Source organism: Gnatocerus cornutus, chromosome 5 (assembly GCF_029298725.1).
Source record: "Gnatocerus cornutus isolate USDA-ARS CGAHR chromosome 5, icGnaCorn1.1, whole genome shotgun sequence".
Taxonomy (NCBI): domain Eukaryota; kingdom Metazoa; phylum Arthropoda; class Insecta; order Coleoptera; family Tenebrionidae; genus Gnatocerus; species Gnatocerus cornutus.
The window spans coordinates 17,179,939-17,205,191 of NC_142237.1; the positions used below are offsets into that span (position 1 = coordinate 17,179,939).

Here is a 25,253-nt window from a genome sequence, read left to right on the forward strand (position 1 = left end):
TGGTAAAACAAAAAATTGAGAAAAAAATTAATGTCTTTAAGCTAAAATTTTTTTTCGCCGCCAATGTACGTACAAATCGATATTTTTACCCTTTTGAAGTTAGACTTTTCTCTTTTAGATTACACAAAACACTGTTTAATAAACAAGATAAAGTTGTAATTAAAAATTATAATCAACTTGATATGCCCACCTACACGCACACGCATTTAATTTATTAAACTTGTTTCCACGTCCATGCTAAAATTTGTTAATTAAGGAAATATTAAATGAAAGCCCCTCAAATAGCATTATTGAAAATGTAAAACGTAATTATTTTAGTTTTCCAGCGTGATCTACATAAAATATGACTACAAAATACGTATAAAAAGCTTGATGTGTTTTTAAATCAGACTATTTCAAAACATGTTATTTCATAAACTTAAATTAACGAATGCAATGTGTTTTTACAAAATGAATATTGCATAGGTTTTGCGTCTACTTTGTTATGGCAATCCTTTTAAAGTTAAACTAGAAAAATAGTGAAATGGCAATTTTGATATAAAATTTATGATTCCCAACACTTGTACGAGTTGTATATTGCTCAGTCTGTTGGAAGGTTTCTATAACAACCACGTTACAAACAGCCCGCAGCAAACGTAGCACTTCATAACTTCAAGTTCCCAAAGTAAACAGTATTCCTTGTTTTATTTAGTTTCATTCACAATTAACATTAGGTGAAAATGAAGTTTAAAATATCCCTGCCCAAGAACCCATCGCACAACGCTCCGGTTACTTGCATCGGATGGAGCAGCACTGAAGAAGTTTACTCTGCCGGGTAAGAAAGATGTCTCCCATTAACACAACAAGCACAAAAAATCACCACTTTTTAGCGATGATGGTCAGTTATTATCGTGGTCTGTTTCGAACATGCAGTCCAAAAAAATAGCACAGCTAAACAAAGAACTCTATCCAATCGATATGCAGTTTCTACCTAGAACTGGCGCGCTTGGAAAACACGGCGATTTAATATTAATAACATCAGCTGATGGAAAATTTCATATAATGAATCGCTCGGGTAGAATTGAGAGAAGCGTTGAGGCACATAAAGGAGCTATTCTTGTGGGGCAATGGGGCAATGATGGGGCAGGCCTTTTGACCGCTGGAGAAGATGGCTGTATTAAGATATGGTCTAGAAGTGGAATGTTGAGATCTATTGTTGTATCAAGTGATAATTCAGTGTATGGGGCCGCTTGGGCTCCTGATAGTCAAAGCATTGCTTATACACAAGGAAAATTCATTGTCGTAAAACAACTAGCACCCAACACTAAACCTTTAAGGGTACGTAATTTGGGAATCATTGATTTTTTATTTGTAATTCAAGCGAAGGAGTTTGTTCAAGAGTTGTTATTCATCGCACGATTTCCGTAATTTTATTTAAGTAGTTTATAAACCAAAAACAACAACTACTTGCACCGAGTGATGAGTTAAGAAAATGCTAATCAGATAAATTCACTGAGTAACTTAACACAATTTTATACGGAGTAACGTCTTCAATTTCCCGATTTATTTAATTTGTTTCAATCGTCAGTCTTATGCGGTTCAAAAGTGTTATATTATTCTGTAGCTTCTCAGATTTACCGTTTTTACTGTTAGTGGAATAACTGATCGATTCTTTGAAATTGCTAATTCTTAATTGCGTATTTAAGAATCGTGCGGAAATTCAAAACTGTAAACCTCAAAATTCAAATTTTAGAAATTTTGTTTTTTTTTGGAAAGGAAAAATCACCACTGTGGTGAAATCAAAATATCCTTATCAGCCCTCATCAGTAAATAAAAAAAAACAAAGAAATCAATTAATAGTCATTTCTCGATTTTTTCAATTTCACTTGATATTTGAATAGCTGAGCAAAACAGGTACATCGGCTTTAAAAGTACGTTTTTACATATATTTGGTAGATAAAACATAACAAATATCACGAAATTGAATTTTAATGTGACTTTTCCACAAATGTTACAAGTGGGAATAAATTAAAGAGTACTTTATGAAATTACAATATCCGCACCGTAATGACTGTGTAAATTCACTAAAATGCGGTTTATAATGTAAAATAAAATGTAATAAAACCGATCGCCGTAACATTTTTAATTAAATAAAATAGTGCCAACAAATTTTGAATATTGAATTAGGTAATCGCGAATTTATAGAGAGCGATGGAAATAAAGAGAATAAATTCGAGCTTTAATATTGCAAAACAACAATAAGCAACACTTTTTAACTGAGCAAAGATAAGAGAAACAGAAAAATTGATTGGAAAATAAAAAGAGAGCAATTCTGAGTAATTCTGTAATGGATTTATTCCTCACTTCGTTCTTAATTGCTTCGTAATGGAAGGACTAAAATTTAGAGCTCTCTTTGAGTTTGAGTAAACTGTTGGTCGGTTTATACAATTTCAAACTTATTTCTTAGCAAAGTACTTTTGAGGAGTGTAAACATCAAGTGGCGGAAACTATTAGTAGTCAATATAACCGTTCTGTTAATTTTCCGCTTTAAATTCACTCGGGTTTTTCTTCCTCAGTGGAAAGCTCACGAAGAGCTAGTTTTATGTCTCGCTTGGAGTGCAGCTTCCGAACTAATAGTTTCTGGTGGTGAAGATTGTCGATACCGAGTCTGGGATAGTCAAGGACGACAATTATTTTCCAGCGGCTTACATGATAATCACATTACATCCATAGCTTGGGCTCCAAATGGAGATCTCTTTGCCGTAAGCTCTTACAACACAATTCGGCTGTGCGATTATTCCGGAGTTAAGTATCTTAGATAATATAATTCAATAATAATTTTTGGTTTGTAGTGGTCAAGATGTCTAGAAAAACCTAATACTGGATGCATCTATAAAATGTCTTGGTCTGGTGATGGTACACAGTTGGCTGGAGCTTGCGCTAATGGACACGTTTTCTTTGCTCATATTGTCGAAAGACACGTTCACTACATGAATTTTACTGCTTCAGTCACTGAACGTAAAACTGTAACTGTTAGAAATGTTAGCGATGACACGTTTGAACAACTCGAATTACCAGAAAGAGTAATACAATTAGCAATAAAATATTCACATTTGGTTGTTACAACACCGACACAATGCTACATTTACAACACTAATAACTGGAACACCCCTGCCATTTTCGACCTGAAAGATGGATCAGTGATTTTATTGCTACTTTCAGACAAGTACAGCCATATTTTAATTTTATGCATTATAAAAACATGTACTTTCAGACACATGCTTCTGGTGGAAAAGAACAACATCGGGATTTATAATTATCAAGGCAGACTTATAGCTTCTCCGAGATGGCCCAACATGAGATTGGATTCTTTACGATTATCTCAGATTAGCTTAGCTCCGGACACATTAGTAGTGAGAGACTGCGTGGATCCTAAAAGTATCTTTTTTAATCTAGTTAATGTTATAATATTGACTCATTTATATTTCAGTTCTTCACGTGATTGATTTAAGTAGCTCTCGAGCTTCAAGTGATACCACATCGACTATTCAACATTCAATGGGAATCATTCAAATCGCTCTAGATCAATGGGGCCCAAGCAACTCGAGGAATTTAGCACTGACGGATAAAACGAAAGACTTGTATGTCGTTTCAGCGCGAAGCAACAACAAGACGTTTTATAAACTCGGTATGAACAATTAAATCGCAACTTGACGTCACACCTTTTTTCAGGGCGCAAAACCGAGTCCTTTCAATGGAACACCGAAGCCAATCTTATAGCTACCATTCAAGATACTCAATTGGTTGTGTGGTATTGCCCAACCGCTGCTTTTAATTCATCCTTACTTAAACTGTGCTCAATGCAATATGGGTCGCCTGAATTGGGGCGTAATCCAAGAATTAACGATTTTGTTGGCAATTCTGTCTCAGTTCGCAGAGCTGATGGATCTTTAATTAATGTTCCTATTTCTCCGTTTCCTTCAATATTACACAGGTTATTACATCTTTTCATTATATGTAAATGTTTCTCGAAGTAGTAAATGGAGCTTAAAGTGCAACGGGTCAAAAGTTTGGATCGGAAAAAATAAATTGAATTTTCTAGTAGCAGCAGTTTTCACCGGCTTTACAACTTGGATGCCGAATTCGGTTCTTTTTCTAATTAAATTTCTGTTTTCAGATATATTCAAGACAGTAAATGGACGAACGCCCTGAATTTATGCAGGTCTGTTAAAGAACAAACTTTGTGGGCCTGCTTAGCCGTTTTGTCTATTCAATCTAATGCTGATGTCATCGATATCGCCGAGGAGGCTTTTGCCAAAATTAATCATTTCGATACAGTTTTCTATATCCAACATGTTAAAGTAAGTATCAAGTTGAGTTGTCCTATTATTTCTTGATAAATAGTTAAGTTTTTTAACCGAGCGAGGCCAATAACGTTGATAAATAAGTGGCAAAAATATTTTAATCCGGGTTCCCCTCATTTTACAGTGCCGATTTTACAGATGCTGATGTTGTGGTTAAGAGCTTTGTACGTACTTGTACACCCTGTATAAGAACAGACTTTCTTTGTGGTTCAATCTCTAAATATCTATATTTTTATAGACGTTACTATCGAAATCTCAACAAAAAGCTGCAATAGCGCTTCTAGGAGGCGCCGCTCAAGAAGCTGAATCGATTCTTCTCCATAATGGAATGGTTTTTCAAGCTATTTACAATAACATCACAATGTATAACTGGGGGCGGTAAGAAACTTACTAAGAATTTAATAATTCATTGCCACGAAAGATGCATATACGAAAGTTAGTGTGCATTTGTGACTCTGTTTTTTCTAAATAATTAAATTCAACATTTTTTAGCGCACATACAAAAAACTCGCGTCCGAGCTCCTAACGAACACACTGCAATTGTAGACTGTAGAAATTAACTTCGTGATTAAAGTTACACCCGTTCATTTGTTTTTATTTAATTCTGTCTGGTCTTTGCTAAATTGGAAAACGTAATTAACTGCAGAAACAATATTTTTGTTTTGAAAATATGGGCCAATTTCGAACAATGTGACAAACATATAATTTTTTGTAAAATTCGCTATGCATATCCGGTTTTTTAGCCTTGTAAATGCAAATCTGTAGAAATTAATTAAAGATAAACATTTACGAACCTGTCCAGCCTGACATGAGCTGATTTATCATTAATGTCTAGTAATCTCTCAATATAATATAAAAATAGAGACAAAAATCTCACCATAAAAGCAATAGAACTTATTAAAAACAAATTCACGATTTTTCACCCATTTTAGGGCTCTAGAGTTAGCGACAAAGCACAAAACGCATATTGATACCGTTCTGTACATGCGCCAGAAATACTTGGAAAACTTAGGAAAATCAGAAACTGATGAAAAATTTTTGGTTATCAAAGATAATGTAAATGCGATCCTCGTAAAGTTAGTTCCTTTCTATTCAAAAATGTTTTTAGGTACAACTTGATGAAGAAAAAATTCATCAAAAAATGAAGATGGAAGTGGAGAAAAAGACATAAAAACAATAAAACTCTTCTTCCCAAACGACATATTTTGTGTTTTGTGTTAAAATATCACATGGTGCAATAAAATTTCACATTAGTCCAGTGTTTTTAGAATATCCTTATACCGTCCCGCCCGTAAAGGATCCAGTTTGATTAATTCTTTGTAGTTGTCACCAAGACACTTTTCTTTGTCCTCGAGTTTTTTAACCACCCAACACTTGCCGAGTACAACCCCTGCAAAAATTTTACAATAAACCCTGTAATCAATATTCAAAGAATTTTACATTTGCAGTCAGGCTCTAAGTCCTGAAGTTGTTCTAAAGCATCCAGCAACTCCTCTAACTGAGTTTGGTTCAGATTAGGAAGAGTTAAAACCCAACTTAAGTAAAACCAAGCACTTGAGTCCACAGGATCAGTGAAGACAGCATTTTGTACCAAAGTTAATTCATTTGAAACGTCTTCTGGCCCAAGAGTGCTCCTGTAGTGCCATGAAGAATAGTTTGAAAAATTTATGTTGATGCGTTCTGTTGTAAAATTCAGTTCATCTGATATTGGAATGCCAATTTTAGCAACCAAAAGACGGCGAAAATCCCAAACATGGACTACAAAAATGTTAAAATTTCGTTACTCTGGAAAATCTACTCACAATTTCTGTCGTCTATAGACAAATACTTGGTACATAAATCAAACTCCCGCTGCCAGTTTGGTTTGGGGTGATGGTTTAAAATCCAATAGCGATGATGCCAAGAACCATAGGACTTTGGATTTGCTATGAGACACTGCTCAGTCAGCCTCAACTCATTTTCACAGAAGGTGATTAGTTGTTCGTCGTCGCAAATTTCGTCTTTTTTACTACCAAAGTGATTTTGTGAGTCAGACTTGAATGGGTGTTGCCCTGTTACCTGTTTTGAATCTCCATGAGGACAACCTCCTTTCTGTAATTCCACAAAGTGTAAATATCAGGATTCACTATGAGGAGTTGGGCACTTAAGGCTAAGGAACTTGGGTCATAATTATCAGCGTTTCGCGTAGAAAGAATCTGTTTCATCCCCATACGATAAGTGGCCAATTTCTTTTGCTGCTCTTTGTGCTTCTGCAATTTCTGTTCTTCAGTGGTACGGACTTTTATTCTTCCATGCTGCAATAAACGTGTTATTTGGATTCGAATAGGAAAATAAATACCATTTTATTAAATTTGTGTACAAAAGTGGCAGTTGACGTTGATTCTAACCTCAATAAATGATTTGACATCTGTCAAAATAAAAAGTGTCCGTCATCGACGTCGAGCACTTTTTTTAAATAAAACAAAAGGGTCATTTTTCTGTACTGAAATATTATACCTTACAATTAACTTATAAAACAAAGAAAATACAATTTAATTTTCAAGAAATGATACAAAATCTGTCAATTTATACAACTGGTCTTCACTACTTGTCTGACCAGAAGTCTCTGAAATTGGTCTAACAGGATGAACCATTCTAGTGTCGGCTTCCACTTGCCAGCCCCTTTCCACGCAAGCAGCTGCACAAATATCAGGTGGCAAACCAGTCATTGCAGAAACAGTATCTAATGTTATTGATGAATAAGCTTGTGCTATTAAATCTACAGATCTACTTCTTGCTCTGTCTAAAAATCCAAAACACACTAAAACGTGGTCACGTCAAATAAATTATTCTACCTTCAACTTGTTTCATTATATTAGCAATAGAATCAGACCAAGTCACCGCGTTCAAGGCTTTATAAATCCCCGGGAAATCCCTCTTCCACATGTGCTGAGCCACAGTCCAAATATTGTTTAGCTCAGGGGTAGATGCCTTAATTGAAGCTGGGATACGCTTCCATAAATACTTGGCATTGCATCTACAATCAATTGCCAGTTATAACATGAAGAAAACCTGTGATACCTACAAGTCGTTTTCGTATAAATAAACAGCTAACAATTGTTCATATACTTGTGGTGTTGCAACCCCATTTTGAGCCTAAAAACAACGTAAATTGCTTTAAAATGACAACTTTTAGGTTAAATTGCCTCGCCATTTAAACTTACTTCCAACTCTTGCTTTTCTAAATCTTCGGCTAGTTTCGTTATATCACTGGACACCATTTTGCGTAAACTTACGCTGAAAGTAATGTTTTAACATATACTTACTGTAAAACTCATAAATACATTTTTCGTTTTTATTAAGCACCAACAAGCCAAATGCCAAAAATCTGAACGGTCGGATAAGATCGTTATGCGACGCCAGCCACGAGCACAGGCGCGGGAATATTTGAATTAAAAAATTTGACGAGTAAAACTTCCGTCTCATCCCAACTTTAATACAAAATTATCATTTCACACTTTAATAGAAAATTTGTTTACATACAGTAAATTAACAGTACTATATCACAGTTGTTTCACGATACATACTGCTAACAACCTACGTCAAGAAAAAAAAAAACGAATAAAGTTGGAAGAAATCCTCTGTAAACAAAACTTTCTTTTCATCAAATTTTAAAATTTATATTCTTATCAATACTCCTAAAACTGCGTCTCTTTGTCTGTAATTAAACCATAAACGTAAAATCTAAATAAGTCATAAAAACACGTAATCAGTAAAATCTACTTGTTAAAATTCGCTGCAATTCTAGTTTTTCTGGGCCCTCCTGATTTGTCATTCCTTTCCTTAGGACTGGCTCCATAACCCTGAAAAAACACATATCTAAGAGTCCTTAAACTTTCAGTTCTCACCTTCGAATAACTCGCGGTTTGAACATTTGACGCTGAATCATTCTTTTCTATTTTTGTACCCTGTGAGGTACCACTATAATTCCTATTTACATTTGATGCAGCTCTGTTACTTTGTTTTTTCTTTAAAGCCTGAAGGGGGATAAAATTTGGATTAGCAACATTCGTACGCGATTTGGGAAAGTTTTGCGCACTGGCGTGACCACTAAAATTAGCCTCTGCTTCTCTTCTAGAGTAGTCACCCATTGACGTGTTTTGATGGGGCCTCATCTAAAAAAAAAAACGATGTAAAACTGCATGAAAACTAAAAAAGAACAACCTGGTAGGACTTGTTTACAAAAACTTGCGACGGCAGCGTGTTTCGTGATTGTGGACCCTGCACCCATTTCGTGGGAGGCACTGGAAATTGCAAGGGAAGTCCCTCTTTCATTGACCGCGATTTTGGCTGTAAAGCAACAATTAAAACGCCGAATTGAATTATTGACGAGTTATTACACTTTGAAGGATGTTTAGTGCATCTTGAGCTACGTTTTCACTGGCTTCTTCTCTTGATACGGCAGATTTGCCAAAGAGAATTTTACCGTTTGGTAAGGCCACTTGTGCTCGAACTCCGTTGGCTTCCTCCAGATATGTGTATATAGGACAACCCAACATATTTGATTGATAAAAAGACAATAATCTCGTGGTGGCATTTGGGCAAGCCTAAAAACAAAAATATTTTTACGAATTAAAATGTGGGAGAACTAACGGGGCTATGATGTGGCTTAGGTTTAGGAGGCTCCCGCGGGATATCTCTTTGTGGAGGGCCACTGTTTGGTTTTGCCGTATTATGGGTGTTCTGAATGTTAAGTATTTTCTTCAGGAAGTCCGTGTCCACTTCAGTTTTTGGCTAAAAAACTTGTTAGTAAAAAATGTGTCTGAAAACGGCACTTACTTTTGAATTAGAAGCCGTAGATGCGCCTCCTATCGCCGGCTGTTGCCTATTCTGACCGTTCGCAGGATTCCTCTAAAAATTTCTCATTACGACTAATTTTTTTCTATTAAACGTACTCTATAAGCCGAATTCTCTTTGTTAATCCTTGGGTCACCCATGGAGAAATCTGTCATATACTGGAACGTGTTCTTATGCCTCTGTTGATCAAATCCAGAGTCTCGTTGTTGATACGTCTTAGGCTGATAATTCTGTTGAAAACCCTTATTATACTGTGGCGTTAAATTAGGTGAAACTTTATTAAACGACGCAAACGCAGAATTTTGTTGTTTGAGATTGAAGTTTCCCGCAGGAAGCGCGGGATTGAAGGGGTTCCCATTATGTCTTTCTTTAGCCAAAGCTCTCAAAGCACCTACCAAACTGTTGTTACAAATAGTAATAAAAAAAAGTGGAATCGAACCTGGAACTCCGGTCTTTTGTTCCATCTGCCTTTTCCCGTACGTGAGATTAATGAACGAACTCTTCGGTAACCGATATCCTTTGTGCTCTGAACAATTTATTACCATTCCTCCGGCAAATGGTTTATCAAATACAATGTCAAACATTTCGTCGGTGTTACTAACGACACTCGACTTGTGGACGGCGATTACTGTACCCTTAGAGCCTAAAGGAACAGTGACACCTTCTCGCACGTTGACGATTCGATCGAATACTTCGGTCCGGGCGAAGGGATCTGGAGCCAAGTTTCCGGTCTGGATTTCCGGCTGTAAGAGTATTTTAGACCTGGCGCATCCACCATTTTGTCTGCTTACTTTGTACAAAAACTGCGGTTTAAGCTGCATTACAAGATCCTTTGAAGCTTCCTGCAACTTCTCATCCACGAGTTGCTCAATTTTTTTTACAACCTCTGGCTCTAGAACGGAACTGCCACAAACTCGTCTTTCGATATTATGCGTTGGCAGTGTTCTCAACCAAACTTGAATACTTTTCACCTTTTCTTCGCTCCTACAAATAAAAAAACTTGCAACACACTTTTTTTGTCTCTTTATACTGACCCTGATTGGAAAATTACATCCGCCATAATCTCGTCATCATTACTGTTGTAGAGATACTCAAACACTTCAGGGTACCTCTCAATGTACGTTCTAACAAGTTTTACAGCTTTATCCGTATAAAACCACGTAGTACCAAGCTTCCTTGTATAGCCGGGCGTTTCCTGATTTTTCTTATTAAATTTCAAATCCAACCCGATATTAACAGACTTGAAACAACCCTCTAAGTTTGGTGTTTGTACGAACAAAGAGCCTGTAATCCTCGAAAACACGTAATTTGAGATCGCCAACTGACTAGCGGCGTTTGTAAGGTTCATGTAGCTGTTTTTTAAGTCTGAGTCAATTTGTAGTGCTGCGGCAAAGTCGGGTTCTTCAAAAACATGTAACTGTACCTTCAGTTGATTGTTTTTAAGAGTTTCCGTGCTGTCCAAGATCTGAAAGCGCGCCATGAACTTTATATTACGTGAGTGGCAAATCTTACTTCGCCCTGGGATCCATAATGAGGATGAGTAAGCGAGAAGCATGTACTTCCTTCAGGAAACACATCGGTGATGTCTGTGAAATTAGATTTGTACTCATCATGCGCGACAATATTGGCGACAACGCTTTGTAAAGGATAGTGCGCTAGTATTCGTGAAAACTGTTTTTCTAGAGACACTCTTCTCCCTGATGTGAAAACGTATTTTCTACCCGACATGAGCTGCACATGTACTAGGAATTCCGTGTCCCCAAACTCTATCCCCATGCGATCTCTATAACTAAAAGAAAACTTACACTTACACCAATGATTCTCAGTTTTATTAAAGTACTTACTGGTGGGTTACCCCTTCTATTTCTCTGTCGAACTGCGTCGGTTCAACTTTATATCCTTGACTCTCATCTTTGGAAAACACGTATCTTTGTTTCTTATCAGAGACTGCAACAACTCTACAAGCGAATATAACGAGACTCTGGCGATTTTAAAAACTTACTTAGCCTCAATGAGATGGGGCCATCCAACCCAAATAATCTCCCCCAAAATCTTAAACGGATCTAAGTCGCACGGTAGAAGCTTCAAAATCATATTTTCATTGCGACTGGCCATTTCAAAAACTTTAACCTTCGCGTTTCTTAACCGACTTTCGTATTTGAGATGCTTGAGAGTTGGGAAACCGGGATAGAAAACATCAAACCGTGCTCCAGGATACGCCCCTTTTATAAGTTTTTCCCGGGGGACTCTAATATCCTCGATTTTAACAGGAGTGCATTTGGCATGGCTCATTATTTTCGGGAAGTACTCAGGAGCTTCGTAAACTCCAAAATTTTCGTCAGAGAATTCATAAATCAACATCGGTCCATGCTGGTTTCGTTTGGCTTCTTCGGGACTTAGAAGCACGTTGCGCGATTTCATAGCATCAAGAAGAGTGTTCTCGTCAATAAAAGGCACTAAAACCACCGCTTCCCACTCTTGTCGTTTCCCGTTCAAGTCAGTTTGAAACTCTTCAGGATAGTACGACTTAATTATAGAATTATCATTGGTCATTAAGTCGTGATAGCATTCGGGTAAGAGATTTTTACTGGCAGTAGGGAGGACGGCTAATAACTGTTCATATGGTTTAAACGGTTGTCCGAGCTCGAAATCAATCTTTAAGTTCGAAAAACCTTTGATATCAGAAATGTACGGCGAGTAATGGTGAGGGTAAAACCAAGACCAAGAACAAACACCGTTATAGTAATAGTTTAAGTTCCACTGAATCGCTCGCACGTAGCCCTCGGCCTGATCTCTCATTACCTCACTAAAAAGAATCATTAATAGTAAAAATGACCGGACACGGGGTAATTACGGGGTGACTTTTTGGAATTCTAGCTTATTTCTGTAGTATTCATCTTTGAAACACTTAAATGCTTCGTCTTCGGTTGTAGAACTCATCTGGTCTGACTCGTCTTCAGAAGACACGTCCTTTAATACGAAATGAAGCTTATTTATGGATAAACTGAAAGAGAACATACCAATGCGTCTGTGGCGGCGATTAAGGCAGCTAAGGCAGAGTCCTTTTTGAATTCTTGGCCGTCGGTGGTGTCATTGTCGTCGTCAGCATGCGGCTTTGTCTGTGGAAGAATAATTTAGATTTTAAATTTCCCGCCTTTCTTCTTGGGTGAAATATTACAAGTGACTCAAGATGCGCATTTCATTTAAAATCAAATAAAAAATTTTGCTCACATGAACGGCAGTGTGAAACGTCTGTTTCCTCCCAGTTTTCATTTCCATGTACAACAAATCGTCTTGAACTTCCTCAAAATTTTTCACATCAATATCTCCCAACTTCTTCATGAATTTCTCAAATCTTTCCAAGTTTAGTGTCCCTGACTCGTTTATATAGCCTACAATTGATTATAAATTAATGTTTCTTGATTCTTAAAGAAACAGACCATCCAGAGTAGGTAAAACCTCCATATAAGCCTTGTACAACAAAGGCAAAGCTCCATTTGCAATATGCAAGTTGGGTAAATTAGGGATAAAGTCATTCCCCACTAAAAATCCCATGAGGATCTAGAAAATACAAGTTTTAACTTAAATAAGCTGACAAGAAGATCTTACCCAGTCGTCAATAATTTTTTCTATATCAAATTTCAGTTGATCTGAATTTTTTAAAACTTCTTTTAATGATGAAAATTCCATTTCTAAGTACTCTCTCATTAGTGATAAATGTAACAGATAAAATCTTATCTCCTCAGGTACATTACTGCGTTTGGCTTTTCTCCCAAACTTGACCTAAAAAAAAAGTTAGCAAAAATTTCAACATTTTGCACAATCTTACTTCTTCACGAAGCAAAGAAAAATGTGGATCATGAGTACATAGACCCAGCATAATGAGATCTGCATCTAATCCATACAAGCAATGTCGCGTGTTTGGATCATAACCAGGCTGAGATCTAATATACCTAATATAATCCATAATTTTATGTTCCCCTTCACCTGGCGTTTCTTGACCTGACAAGATCACCTTACATTTCTTCCATGTTTTGTCAGTGGAAATTTTTTTAACAACAAAATATTTCAACTGTTCATGTAATCTAGCCATAAATGGAGTTCCAGGGGTTATACAGTTTGAATCAAAACGTTCAGCATCAGGTAGTTTTTCCCCCTTTCTCATAGCTTCTTTTTCAAGTTTTTCTGCTTCTTTGGCAGATCGGAATCTGCGCCCTCTTTGCTGGTTCATTTTTGCTCTGGGAGCAACTCCATCCACAGCCATGAAAAATACTTTCTGAGGTTTGATCATAGAAAATAAAACTTCAATGTAGTGAAAGACGTCTGTGAATATCTTCTCTTCGGTAATACGAAAATGGGGATTGTTATCATCTGGATGGGAACACATGTGGATAATCCCGTTCATGTCCAGATAAAGATTGTCAAAGACTGGAATCTGCAAACAAGGAATCAGTGGTGTTTTTTTTTCAATAAAAATGTAAACTTACCTGGTATTCCCTCACAAACTCGCTCAGACATGGGTACCGTTCGCTGATATACCTGAAAAATTTGGGAACCCCCATGGCTACAATTTCCTAGAAGATGTTTTGTTTACTATTTTAGAAACACGACACAACCACTTACCTTAGAATGAACAAAGAAAAGTGAAATTGAAAAAAATAGTCAAACGAAAAGTGCTAAGTACAAATGCTTGGATAACCGTCAACATTACTTTTTTGACATTCACGTGAACATAACCACACAAAAATAACGCCAATGAGAGTTTGACAGGTCAAAACTATGTGGCGCCACTGCTGCAAATTTTGTTTTTGCAAAGACAACTTCGTTCCTGTGAAGATTCAAAAATTGAAATCATATCATATCGGTTTTTTATTATAATACGAAGCCATTTTTTATCCTGAATTTAATCACTGATAAAATAAAAATATGAAACCGAAGAAGTTTCAGTTTGTTTCTATTTCAGTCAATATTAAATTTATTTGTGCAAAAAATTTACCTTATTTAAGCTCATTTTACGTAAATTTCACACTGAATTCAAAACTCATAATTTTTCCCGTTCGTTAACAAAAAACTGAATGAAAAAAGCATTTGAAATTTCGAAGCTCTGAAAATATCGGTGCTCTATTTCTCGGAAACTCCGACTGATAGAGAGATGCGTTTTTTGCCTTCCATTTTCTGGAATTTTTGCTAAAAATTCTTAGAATTCCGAAATCCAAAATTTTTTTTTATTTTTTTTTAACAAATTGTGTATACTTACTGCGGTTATTTTGTCGCTTATTTTCGAGCAAATTGAAGTAAATTATTACACTTTTTTTACGCAGAATTCAAAACTGTCTTAATTTTTCCCGTACATCAAGAAATGAATTAGGAGTGATTAAAATTTCGGATAGCAAATTTTAAGGTAGCAATTTTATATATTAAATAGGGTCTTATAAGGTATTAATAAATTACTTATTAAGTTATTGATACTCACTTTACGCAGGATTTCACAAAAATTATTACTTTAAAAAAATGTATTAAACTTATTTCAGACTGCGAATTTAGTTATAAAACTTTGAAATTTTTATACGCTTGTGTTTATTTGCAAGATAAACTTATGAACACTCACAATGTTTTCCTTATGAAAATGTGAGATTTGTTTTACCTCCAAAATCGACCCCAATGTCCGACCAGCGTAGCCCAGAGCTCGTCCTAGATGGTAACTTTAATTAAAGCGCAATTATGCTTTTTTCAGAATTGTTTTACACGGACAAAAACAAGACACTCTATTTAAATAAACTTTTCTTGAACTTTTATCTTATCGAAGTGAACAAAACAACGCACAAAGATAAGAGAACTGATTCAACTCATAAAGAAACGAATATTATCAAATCATGTTGTATTGGTTATATTGGCTCCTTTTTAATTCTTAATAAGTACTTAATAATAAATTTTTGTACAAATAAAATCAAACATGAATAGAGAAAACATTACATTACAATTTACTACTTCCTGCCAGGGTTTCCCTGACTAGATTTACAGCAAACAAAGACGTCCCTGGAGCTGTCGTTACTCCATACCCTCCATGCCCATAATTATGTACAATTTTCACCCTCCTATTATCCACCATTTTAATCTCTTTTTCAACTCTCACTTCGGCTCTATGAGGTCTCAACCCAACTCTCTCAGCAACAACTTTAGCCCCTTTTAAACTTGGCACCAACGCCTCACATCTTTCTCTAATTGAAAGACTGTCATATTTATTTACATTGAGATCGTACGAATCGTACTGTCGACAACCCCCCAAAGTTATAGAGTCAAATCCTGGAATAATGTATGTGTCGAAATTTCCATAGAAAAATGTCTTAATCCATGGAGCTGCTACTTTAAGAACTTGACCTCTGATTGGCACTAGTTTATTGTCGTTGCATAAGAATTTTGCTCCAAGTCCGGTGCAGTTTACCACCACGTCGTATGTATTCAAATCTGAAAACGTGTCTACTTTCTTAGAAATGACGTTAACTCCTTGTTTTTGTAACTTTGAAGTTATCCAGGGTAGGTAAATAGAAGATTGAATTAAAAGAGTGGTGAAAAAAGACCCATATTTCCAATTTCCGGGACACAAGTGAAGTTCTTCTTCAGTTGCTTGGCGGTACAAAGGAACCAACTTCTCTATATACGCATTCTAATAAAAAGGCTTCAATGCGCAAGTTGTGAAATTAAGACAACTTACTCTAACAATGCCGGCATGTTCACTAGAAAAGAGATATCCAGATAATTGTGTAATTCCTGCCAAGCTTCCTTCACCTGTGTCACGAATGGCATCCCAATAATTGTAAGATTCGTTGATCCACTTCCTAGCAGTTACAAAGTTACATCATAATTTATGATGGCGTGTTACCTGGTGATGTCTTCGGTCGGACCTGTAAAACCAGCTCCTGGTCGAAAAAGTCCTGCAGCCACGTAGCTGGTAGTATCTTCCACAAATTTCTCGGAAACGATGCTAATGTTGGCGTTTCTAAATTCATTTTTTAGCTGAAATGCTGTTGTTAGACCTACCACACCAGCTCCCAAGACGGCTATATTTAGATCGGACATTTTGGAATTCAAACTATCGACCACCGAAAGAGACAGATAATCTGAAGTACTCTCCCACTCCATCTACTGCATTTTCTTTATCAGTGTGTTTGTTAACATTTTGACCTATCAGATAATTGTCATTGACCTTCACAGATCTAGTTACTTAACAAGTGCGCATGACTGATTTCTCAATTTTTTTTCAAACTTATAGGAGTAGTAAATGTTTGTTTCTTGGGTCTATATGTATAAGAGTAGGTCTGATCTACTGCAAATTTCGTTTTTTCTGGTTCGCTTGTTTGGTAAATAAGTAAGATAATAAGATAAGACATTAAGCCACAGATCTAATTTGAACAAAATTAGAGAAAGAAGAAAATGATCCTAGACTAATCAGTGTTGCTGAGGGTGTAAAACCTTAAATATTAGATACGCGTGATGAATAATTAATTAAAATATTTATTATGTTACAAAAATATTTTAACAGAGACCAACAAGTCTAAAAGTCATTTTAAATGCATTTCCATCTGTGAATAAATAAATAACTTAAAAAGAAAACAAATTCGGTATTCGAAACATTTTACAATTTACAATACGTAATTACGCGATACGTACGAAACATCTCGTCCAAGAACAAAAATAAAAATCTATCATAACAATTTCGACGCAACCTTTTTACTTCTTTTAGAACATAATTAACTACTTAAGTAAGGCACGTCGTATATAAAACCTAATCAAATTTATGAGTGATTAATGGAAATCTTACAATACGTAACTGATTTCCGTAATCGCAAAACACGGCGTCTCGTAATAACATTAATTGTTTGATAAACACGAAGGGCGAACGTCCTAGGGCTATAGTTCGGACACATTCCCCTGATCTCACGTCCCATATAACTAAACCTCCACTACGAGCTGTCACCACTAGATGAGGAGCTAACATTAGAACTTGGCTGGAAAAGGTTTGTGGTACATAAATCGTGTTTAGAAGATGCCCTTGGAAGCGCTCCCAGACGCAAAGACGGTCGTCGGAACCCAAGGAAATTACGTAGCTTGCCGAGTAGGTTAGTGAAGTTATAACGCCATCGTGGGCTTGAATGCTGTACATGCAAGCTCCTGTAATACGAAAACTGTCCCTGAATTCATTCACAGGGTGTTTAGCTTACCTGTCAATAAATCCCACACGCAAAGCATCCCATCCTGGGATCCACTCCCTGAAGTTGCCGGACTCACTCTATCAATAAATAAACAGGTGATTGGCCCACAATGACCGTGAAGAGTATATTGAGGACTTCCGTCTTCTAAACGAAAAACTTTTAATGTGTGATCTTGGCTCCCTGTTAGTATCCTTCCTCCTTCGCAATCCAGACAAATAATCGGTTGTTGATGAGCTTTCAAGCTGAGAACTTTCAAGCAACGAAAATCTTCCTCGAAATCCGGGTCCTGAACAAACAAGAGTAAGAAGAGCTTAACAAAGTTGAGAGATTACCGGTGACATTAGGCTGCTTTGCTCAGGAACGGAACCAACTGAACCAGTTCGGACGTGAGTTCTTCTGTAAGCGCATGTAAAGTTCCAATCGACTGGACGGCCGTGACTGAAAGTTTGGAGTTGAAAGAGCTCCAGAGTGCCATATAAGCGAGACGCCACGATTCTAGAGCCGATGATCTTCAAGTTGTTTATGCCGACTTCCGAACCGTCCTCGAAGATGCACTGAAATGGAGAAATGAGATTTAGAGCAAATTTAAGCTTGTGTTTTAATTTCAATGCTGCAAATCTCAAGACAAAAACTAAAAAGCAATGCGAGAGTAGAGCCCTTATAAATAGAAAGTATTTAATCTTTTGTTACATAATACTATTATTAAAACACAAAAAAAAACCTAAAATAAAAAACTGTATTAACGCCAAATAAAAAATGTTTATGGACTAGTCATTACTTTCCCTGGTAACAATTTTTATCTCGCTTCAAGTTTAGCAACCTATTTGCTTTGTCACGTCGCGTAATATTACAAGGAAAAGTGTTGCGAGTTAGAGAATGTATAAACTGATAAAAATAGTAATGTAAATACCAATTTACGGTGCATACAATACTTTAGATATTCTTTACTATAATAACTGTATTAGGAATGTAGTGACTGTATTATGCAAGTTGAATAAAACAGAAATAAATTAATCTATATTGACGTAAGTGAATGCACTTTACGTAAATATGTACATAACACAAGTCGTCTGTTTATTCCGCGATATAAAAATTCTCTAGTATTTTCACTATTTTCAATCAAATCACGAGTGTTAAATCACAGTAATTGAGTAATCAACGCGTCAATTGCCACTTAAAAACACGACCTATGTACAAAAGTAAAATCAAGCAAACCTACCTTTAATTTCCCGGTGTTTCCTTCCCAGAATTCCAACCGCCCATTCGCACATCCAAGAACAATCAAATTATCCAAGTAATCCATGCACCAAATAGGCGAGAGTTTAGTATTCAAATCTACAGCACCGTCGCTAAGCGCTAGATCACCAAGAGTTTCTAAACTATTTTTTTTAACACTAAAGTTTTGATTGCTTTCACTAAAACTAAGCGATTTACTTTCTTTGGCCCTTTTCATATCCATCATTCTGTTCTTCGCTTTGGGTTTATCACGATAAAAATACAATTCCCGGTAGGTTTTATTAAAATCGACTTTGGCATCATATGAATTAGTCTTGAAGCTATCTCGTTTGTTCGAAAAATTTGTATTAATTCGTTGTTTTAAACTCGGAAACATGTACATTTCGCCCCGAGAAGGTGGCGACCCGGATTCGTAATCCGAAGAATTGTCTTCATCGCACTCTGAAGTCGAGTCGTGCAAGTTTAAGGTGGTTCTAAAATACCTTCAAATTTTGTTATTACATCTCTAGAGCTTTGGTTGTACTTACGATTTGCGGTCGATGTTGGCCATGAGTTCCCCGGTGCCGCTATCCCAGACTTTAATTTGGCCGTCTAAAGAAGAGCTCACGAGACTCACTCCGTCTGTGGCGATACACTCGATGTCTTGTTGGTGTCCGTCCAGGATCACCGGAACTGCTTCAAGAAGAACTTGCTCCTCGCCGCTTTCTTCGTTTCTTTCGCTGCTAAACCAAGACGCCCGCCACTCCGCGTAGTTTCGCGTGCAGATACAACGATAAAAAACGACAAGAGTGTAGGCTAAGACTATTACACTGATGAAACACAGAATTGCGATCAGGATCATCGCAAAAACTGAAGTAGGGTAAAATGGTTGCTCTGATTGCGGGAAGGTGCTTTTTCTTGTACCAGTTTCCATACCATTGAAATCAATTGGATCTAACGCAGCTGCCAAAGCTTGCCATTGGAATTTTTCTCCGTATTTTTCTCTGGGATTTCTTAACAAGATCGCCTGTTCCGGTCGTATAACTTGGGAGATTTTAATTTCCGGTAGGATCGCAATAGTTTGACCACTCAGAGTCAAGTTGTACTTCCGCACAATACTTGACCAATGCTGAGGTGATAGTTTCAACCAAGGCGCGTAATCAGAATGCTTCAAATTTTCAAAATCGTAAGTCTGGTTTTGTTGATACTTGTAATTGATAGGGCTGTGAGTCACGTAACTTATTCTTTCAACAAACGAATCGTTGGTGTTCAATAAAGGAAATAATTTAATAGAAGAGTAATTTTGTTCTAAATCGGCAGTTTGCTTCTCTACATTGTTAGGAAAGTAGTTTTTGTTTAAAACGTAGTGTTCAATAATTCCGCTGTTGTAAGCGATATTACCGATCCACACCACCATGAGAATCATAAAAGATCGATGAAAAAATCGAGTTCTAGTCCAAATATTTACAAGTCTCAGTCTTTTGGGAATTTTTTTCTCTTGGGCCCCTTGAGCTTGACCCGCGACAATGTTAGCAGGAAACGAAGTTAATCTGGGATGTGATTTTGAGCGCCGCATTCCGCTCTCTCGCGTGGACCGATCATAAAAAGCCTGACTTTGGTATAAACTACTGCGGAAATTAAAGTTGCTTTTTTCCACCACGTTGTCTTTCCGTTTTATATCGATGCCTAAAACGGTGGAGAAAAACATCATTTGCATGAAATAATCCGTGACAAGACCCACTATCGCAAAAATACAAAACTCTTGGATCACCGCGACGAAGGTAAAAATCCCGAAAGTTAAAATCGTCAATTCCAACAGAAGATTCGTCGTTATCGACCAACCCTCCTTGCTCAAACCTTGCGCGATTCGTATCTTAATATCAAGATGAAGAGGAGATGAAACGATGCTCTTGGTGAGACACAAGACGTTCTCCAGTCCGACTAACAAAACCAAATACGGAAACACAACTTTTCCTTCGAGATTTAGTGTCAACCCGAAGAAGAAACACAGGCCGTAAGTTATTGTCAAGCTAGCCAACAAAGTGACCACGGAAGTGACGGCCATTCCAAACTTCGAGTAAATAAGTTCGATTTTCCGAAACGAAAAATAAAAATACAGAAACAATATCAAAAAAGACAATGTGATGGGAATAAATTCCACAAAATTGATTTCACCGGGATATTGAATCACGAGAGTATCATTCAAGATAGTTGCGGTGTTTTCAGTTTGGTTTTCAACGCTTTGGTGTAGAGGATACGCCGACTGTAGTTTCAATCGTAAACCATTAATAAAGCTATAAAAATAGAACTAATAAAAGCTGGAGTGTTTTCTAAACCTTACTTTCTGTCGTACTCCTTCAAAAATAGAGTAACTGCGTATTGAATAATCCTGTACCTGTTTCTAAGAGGGTACCTTTTGATACCAGTGTCGTAAACTTTCATTCCAAACATCATTTCAGTGATCGAAGTCTTGCCTTTTTGGAAATTCTAAAAAAGGCGGTCAAACTGATTAACGCCTCATCATTTCTACTTACATGATTGTTAAAAATGGTGGTGAGAAGCGAGTCGTCTTGCGCGAACCGCAAGACATCTTGCTGCCACAAGTTCGCCGGAGACAGCACCAAGCAACTGTACTCCGGCAGGACGTTCTTGTACGTCTCTTTGTGTCTTCGTATTGATTCAACATGGAGACACACATGTCCTAACGTTTTGGCCGAAGTCTCATCTTGGTAATTCCTCACGATCTCAAGTAATTTAAAAGCTTCGTACAGTGGAGCCCTGAAAGCATCAGCGAGATGCAACTCAGGCCCCCAAGGCAATACCGTGCTTTTCAAAACCACTTGTTGGATGTAACCAAATGGTTGTATCGCTGAGCTTGTATTTACGCTCGATGTCCATGTTTGCAGAGGAGAATTTCCAGGGAGAGGCAAATTTAATAACGGATAGCTACAAGTTTATTATATGCAATATATCTAGTTTCAACCTTGAGTTATTATGCAATGTTTACACGTTAATAGGATTCTTGTACTTACCAAGACAAAACAGTCACACAAATGGTGATAAAGACCAAAGTTTTGGGGTAGGTGCTACAAAACAGACCATGGGCGTAGTAAAAATAGGCGACTTTTTCTTGGAGGGTCGAGCTTTTGCCTGAAATTGTACCCCTTGGCCGGGGCTCGTTGCCACGAGTGGACATCTACTACGTTACGTTTTCCATGGTAATAACAACGTAAGAAAAATAATGGAGTTTGGAAGATTAGTCTCTCACCGGTCGCTCTGCAATAAAAAATTATCTAACAGAATAACAAAGATGCGGGGTATGAATGTAATGTTATTAAAGCGAAATGGGAGAGACAATTAAGCGGACTGATAAGTGACTAACCTACACAACATTAAAGTTTTTAGAGCTTGAAAAATATGTTCGTTGTGTTAATTTTGTTCATTGATTGATACGATAAAATTTACACCAGTTTGTTAGCCAAAATTGGTGAAAGTAAATGTGCTTGTCAATAATCGGTAAAAGTTATTATCGTGAAACGATTTCTTAGGTCTGATTAGACCGATTTCAATTAAATAATTAATATTCCAATGACATCTGATGCCCTAACATGATAGCTTTGTAGATAAAGTGGGTGATAAGAAAATCTTATGATGTTGGTTCTAGAGAAATTAAAAATAACATTCTGAAAATGGTGAGGCTGCTGCACCTCCACGGTCATGTTATCTGACGTAATTAATTAAGAAAATTACTTAGGAAGCGAATACAAGCTAAATTATAGTCATTAGATTAATTAACCGCAAAAAATCAAAAACAAAATATGAGAATACAAGAAAAACAGCGCTTCTTACCACCTCATAGTGTGGAATTTAGAGAGCTCAATTGCGAATGTGGAATCAAATTAACTCTAATAAAATGCAGCCACACCAATCTAGCTAATTCAATTTCTTTAGACTCGTAACTGTTCTCCCAGTAATCCCACTATAATTATTTTTATGCTAATTTAAGCATGATTGTTCCACACAATTAGCCTGTCAATACGTAATTAATTATTTGATACTAGAATCTGTAGGTAGTAATCGAGAGATAGTGATACAAATAACATCTTGTCCAACTGATTAAGTGACTCAAAAACACATACCAATGACATTACAAACAAATCACCGATTTTAATAAATGCGCGCAAACTTTATTTGGCGTATTCAATACCGGAATCAATACTGTTCGAAACTTTTTCGAATTGTCCTTTTACAGTGAAAACGGCGATTGTAAAAGTACTACATGACAGATGTTTCAGCTTCATTCTGAAGAAGGACATGTGGGCATCTTTGTAATTAATAAATCATTACGAAATTGCAACACAAACTATTAGCATTATTTTCCTTTGAAATTGCTGGTATAATTATAAGTTAATTTGCATTCATGTTTTACAGCCAATCTAACTAATTCAGACTACACTTCGTTGGGTTTGAGAAGTAATTTTTAACGGTAGACATTCTTTTTATAACTCAATTTGTATTCATCGACCTTCGGCCCTATATCGTTTTATCGCAGATAAAAGTAATGTCTCGCCAAAATTTAACAAAATTTTTTATCAGTGATGGCGCGTCAATCCTGAAATCAGTCCGTTCGGAAAGAACGCCTCAATCTTAGATATCCATTTCAGATCCTGATGAAAACTACTTAATTCAATGAAATTTTGGCTAATTAATTCTAGAAGTGAAAATGCTCATCGCTTCAAGCAATACGAGTGAGTCAACAAAAAAAACTTAATGACGAATACAAAAACGCAAACTAATCAATTTCACTTTTTAGATTTAATCGGCTTCAGAAACGTAAACTAAATTTTTATTCGATGTTCTCATCCTCAGTTCCTTTTGAAGTGACGAGTTATTTTGTCTCTTTGACTGAAAAAAGTCTTGTTTACATCCAGCACTTGACGTCAATCTGATGGTTTTGTAAAAAAATTGATCAAAGAACTTCAAAAGTTCACTTTCGAATCTTAGAAAAATTTGACCTCGTCCAATAGTGTTTTCAGTTTCCGGCTTTTCATTTGAGATAAAGTGATAAAAAATGAGTCGTTTTGGTCACAATGTCACATTTTGTTAAACAAAAAAAATGTTTGATAAAAATTCAAGGACTCTTGTTTACATCCAGCACTTGACGTCAATCTGATGGTTTTGTAAAAAAATTGATCAAAGAACTTCAAAAGTTCACTTTCGAATCTTAGAAAAATTTGCCATGTCCAATAGTGTTTTCAGTTTCCGGCTTTTCATTTGAGATAAAGTGATAAAAAATGAGTCGTTTTGGTCACAATGTCACATTTTGTTAAACAAAAAAAAATGTTTGATAAAAATTCAAGGACTTAAGTTACATATGTACTCTTACGAGCGATAAATTTTGGAACAATACAGTGTCAGCCCCCAAAATTTTATTATCAATAATTAAGCTTTATATTGTCACAGTCGTGTCTGATTTTTTAATGTAATGATCTAAATGATATGAAATAATGATAAATATCTAAATAAATTTAAAAAGATTGTTTTTGTTTAATTCTAAATAAAGTGGTAATGTCCTCAAACCCGTAACTTTTAACAGTAAAATTTAAAAAGCAAGTCATTAAAAATCTGAGACATCTGCAGCCCCACAAATAAGTAATATCCCTACTCAAATTGGTTTACATAACTCAGCATTATCCAACTTCCAAGTGTTAGCATGGAGATAAACTCTTGTAATATCCATAATATCCGTTGATATTACAAGATACAAATTTCTTTTCAATTTTTCATTTATCCACCTACTATTTCTTCTATTAAAGAAAAGTGCACGTCAAGGTTGATATCATTTATACAATAATTATTCCAAAGAGATTGTTAGATAATTCTTCTATTAATCTTGTAAGAGACAAGTCTATTGTTGGTGTAGGCTTCTCAGTAAAAAATAACTTCAACTGACTTACAAAAGCACAGATTGTCATTACATGGCAATAGACATTGCTTCACGCATTGACAAAGGTCATAGAATTAAAAATAACAGATAAATCTCTAGAAGTCACTTTTTCGTACGTAACACTCTTCACAGATAAATCAATTCGACGATAACTATTCACTTGTAAATACTTTATTGAGTCACTCCTAACCTACAATAACTTCAGGTCTAATAGAACTACTTATAGTTATTTAATAACTTACCATAGTCACAAAAATATTAAAACTGACTTAGCTGAATTAACGTCCACTCATAAAACTGCACTCACTCAAAAATTAACCCAATAACCGAATTTGCAAAATTCGTCGCTGATAAATTGCACATAAACACCTACAAGAATGAGTACACATGTAATTTTAGTAGTTTTAGAACGGAATGGTTTGTTACCCTGCTTTTTTACGTCGCTAATATCTATTGTTTAAAAAATGTTATAGATGGCGCTCAACAATTAAACACTAAATTAAAAACCACTGCATCTTTCTTAAGCATAATAACACTACTTTTACTGTTATGTTGTGTGATAATTATAACTGTGTTTGCTGTTTATTTTTGGTCTTTTTTTTAAAATTTTATTTAAAAATTGAGTAGTGCTATCTCGCGGCCAAAGCTTTAACTAACTTAATTTAATTAAGTGCCATCTACCTAAAAAGTACTAAACAACTT

General features: G+C 36.1%; 6 protein-coding genes and 1 long non-coding RNA gene across 8 annotated transcripts; 2 read left to right on the forward strand and 5 right to left on the reverse strand.

Moving 5' to 3' along the window:
• The first annotated feature begins 575 nt into the window (after positions 1-575).
• Oseg5 (intraflagellar transport protein Oseg5) lies at positions 576-5,597 on the forward strand. The gene is made up of 12 exons (XM_088035791.1): positions 576-664; positions 714-814; positions 870-1,317; positions 2,556-2,783; positions 2,832-3,205; positions 3,254-3,417; positions 3,470-3,667; positions 3,712-3,973; positions 4,157-4,340; positions 4,582-4,721; positions 5,276-5,399; positions 5,452-5,597. The coding sequence occupies exons 2-12, from the start codon at positions 720-722 to the stop codon at positions 5,512-5,514; spliced, it is 2,280 nt and encodes a 759-aa protein (XP_087891917.1). The 5' UTR covers positions 576-664; positions 714-719; the 3' UTR covers positions 5,515-5,597.
• RabGGTa (Rab geranylgeranyltransferase subunit alpha) lies at positions 5,529-6,826 on the reverse strand. Its single transcript, XM_088035794.1, has 5 exons — positions 6,682-6,826; positions 6,402-6,637; positions 6,146-6,351; positions 5,784-6,101; positions 5,529-5,733 (listed from the first exon to the last, which is right to left on the reverse strand). Exons 1-5 carry the CDS (start codon positions 6,748-6,750, stop codon positions 5,594-5,596), a joined length of 969 nt encoding a protein of 322 aa, XP_087891920.1. The 5' UTR covers positions 6,751-6,826; the 3' UTR covers positions 5,529-5,593.
• A 20-nt stretch (positions 6,827-6,846) lies between these two features.
• Positions 6,847-7,732, reverse strand: CSN8 (COP9 signalosome subunit 8). Its single transcript, XM_088035797.1, has 4 exons — positions 7,547-7,732; positions 7,408-7,478; positions 7,178-7,359; positions 6,847-7,125 (listed from the first exon to the last, which is right to left on the reverse strand). The coding sequence occupies exons 1-4, from the start codon at positions 7,601-7,603 to the stop codon at positions 6,875-6,877; spliced, it is 561 nt and encodes a 186-aa protein (XP_087891923.1). The 5' UTR covers positions 7,604-7,732; the 3' UTR covers positions 6,847-6,874.
• A 94-nt stretch (positions 7,733-7,826) lies between these two features.
• On the reverse strand, positions 7,827-14,958 carry pcm (5'-3' exoribonuclease pacman). Its single transcript, XM_088035788.1, has 22 exons — positions 14,824-14,958; positions 13,803-14,007; positions 13,667-13,753; positions 13,009-13,614; positions 12,789-12,962; positions 12,620-12,740; positions 12,411-12,571; positions 12,200-12,298; positions 12,034-12,149; positions 11,182-11,985; positions 11,024-11,137; positions 10,692-10,968; positions 10,214-10,644; positions 9,971-10,163; positions 9,619-9,922; positions 9,278-9,570; positions 9,162-9,233; positions 8,976-9,116; positions 8,723-8,929; positions 8,547-8,672; positions 8,231-8,497; positions 7,827-8,185 (listed from the first exon to the last, which is right to left on the reverse strand). Exons 3-22 carry the CDS (start codon positions 13,739-13,741, stop codon positions 8,102-8,104), a joined length of 4,665 nt encoding a protein of 1,554 aa, XP_087891914.1. The 5' UTR covers positions 13,742-13,753; positions 13,803-14,007; positions 14,824-14,958; the 3' UTR covers positions 7,827-8,101.
• A 92-nt stretch (positions 14,959-15,050) lies between these two features.
• On the reverse strand, positions 15,051-16,400 carry Daao1 (D-amino acid oxidase 1). The gene is made up of 3 exons (XM_088035793.1): positions 16,060-16,400; positions 15,892-16,015; positions 15,051-15,843 (listed from the first exon to the last, which is right to left on the reverse strand). The coding sequence occupies exons 1-3, from the start codon at positions 16,317-16,319 to the stop codon at positions 15,154-15,156; spliced, it is 1,074 nt and encodes a 357-aa protein (XP_087891919.1). The 5' UTR covers positions 16,320-16,400; the 3' UTR covers positions 15,051-15,153.
• A 271-nt stretch (positions 16,401-16,671) lies between these two features.
• SCAP (SREBP cleavage activating protein) lies at positions 16,672-24,970 on the reverse strand. 2 transcript variants are annotated; one of them, XM_088035790.1, is made up of 9 exons: positions 24,794-24,970; positions 21,637-21,880; positions 21,139-21,550; positions 20,946-21,091; positions 19,153-20,898; positions 18,609-19,098; positions 17,722-17,943; positions 17,399-17,675; positions 16,672-17,348 (listed from the first exon to the last, which is right to left on the reverse strand). In XM_088035790.1, the coding sequence occupies exons 2-9, from the start codon at positions 21,798-21,800 to the stop codon at positions 16,963-16,965; spliced, it is 3,843 nt and encodes a 1,280-aa protein (XP_087891916.1). In that variant the 5' UTR covers positions 21,801-21,880; positions 24,794-24,970; the 3' UTR covers positions 16,672-16,962. The 2 variants fall into 2 exon arrangements, with proteins under 2 accessions (XP_087891916.1, XP_087891915.1); XM_088035789.1 differs by having other exon boundaries at positions 18,609-19,107.
• On the forward strand, positions 23,213-24,136 carry LOC148175209 (uncharacterized). Its single transcript, XR_015770109.1, has 2 exons — positions 23,213-23,352; positions 23,418-24,136. It is a non-coding gene; the product is annotated as an uncharacterized LOC148175209 (long non-coding RNA).
• Positions 24,971-25,253: the final 283 nt, after the last annotated feature.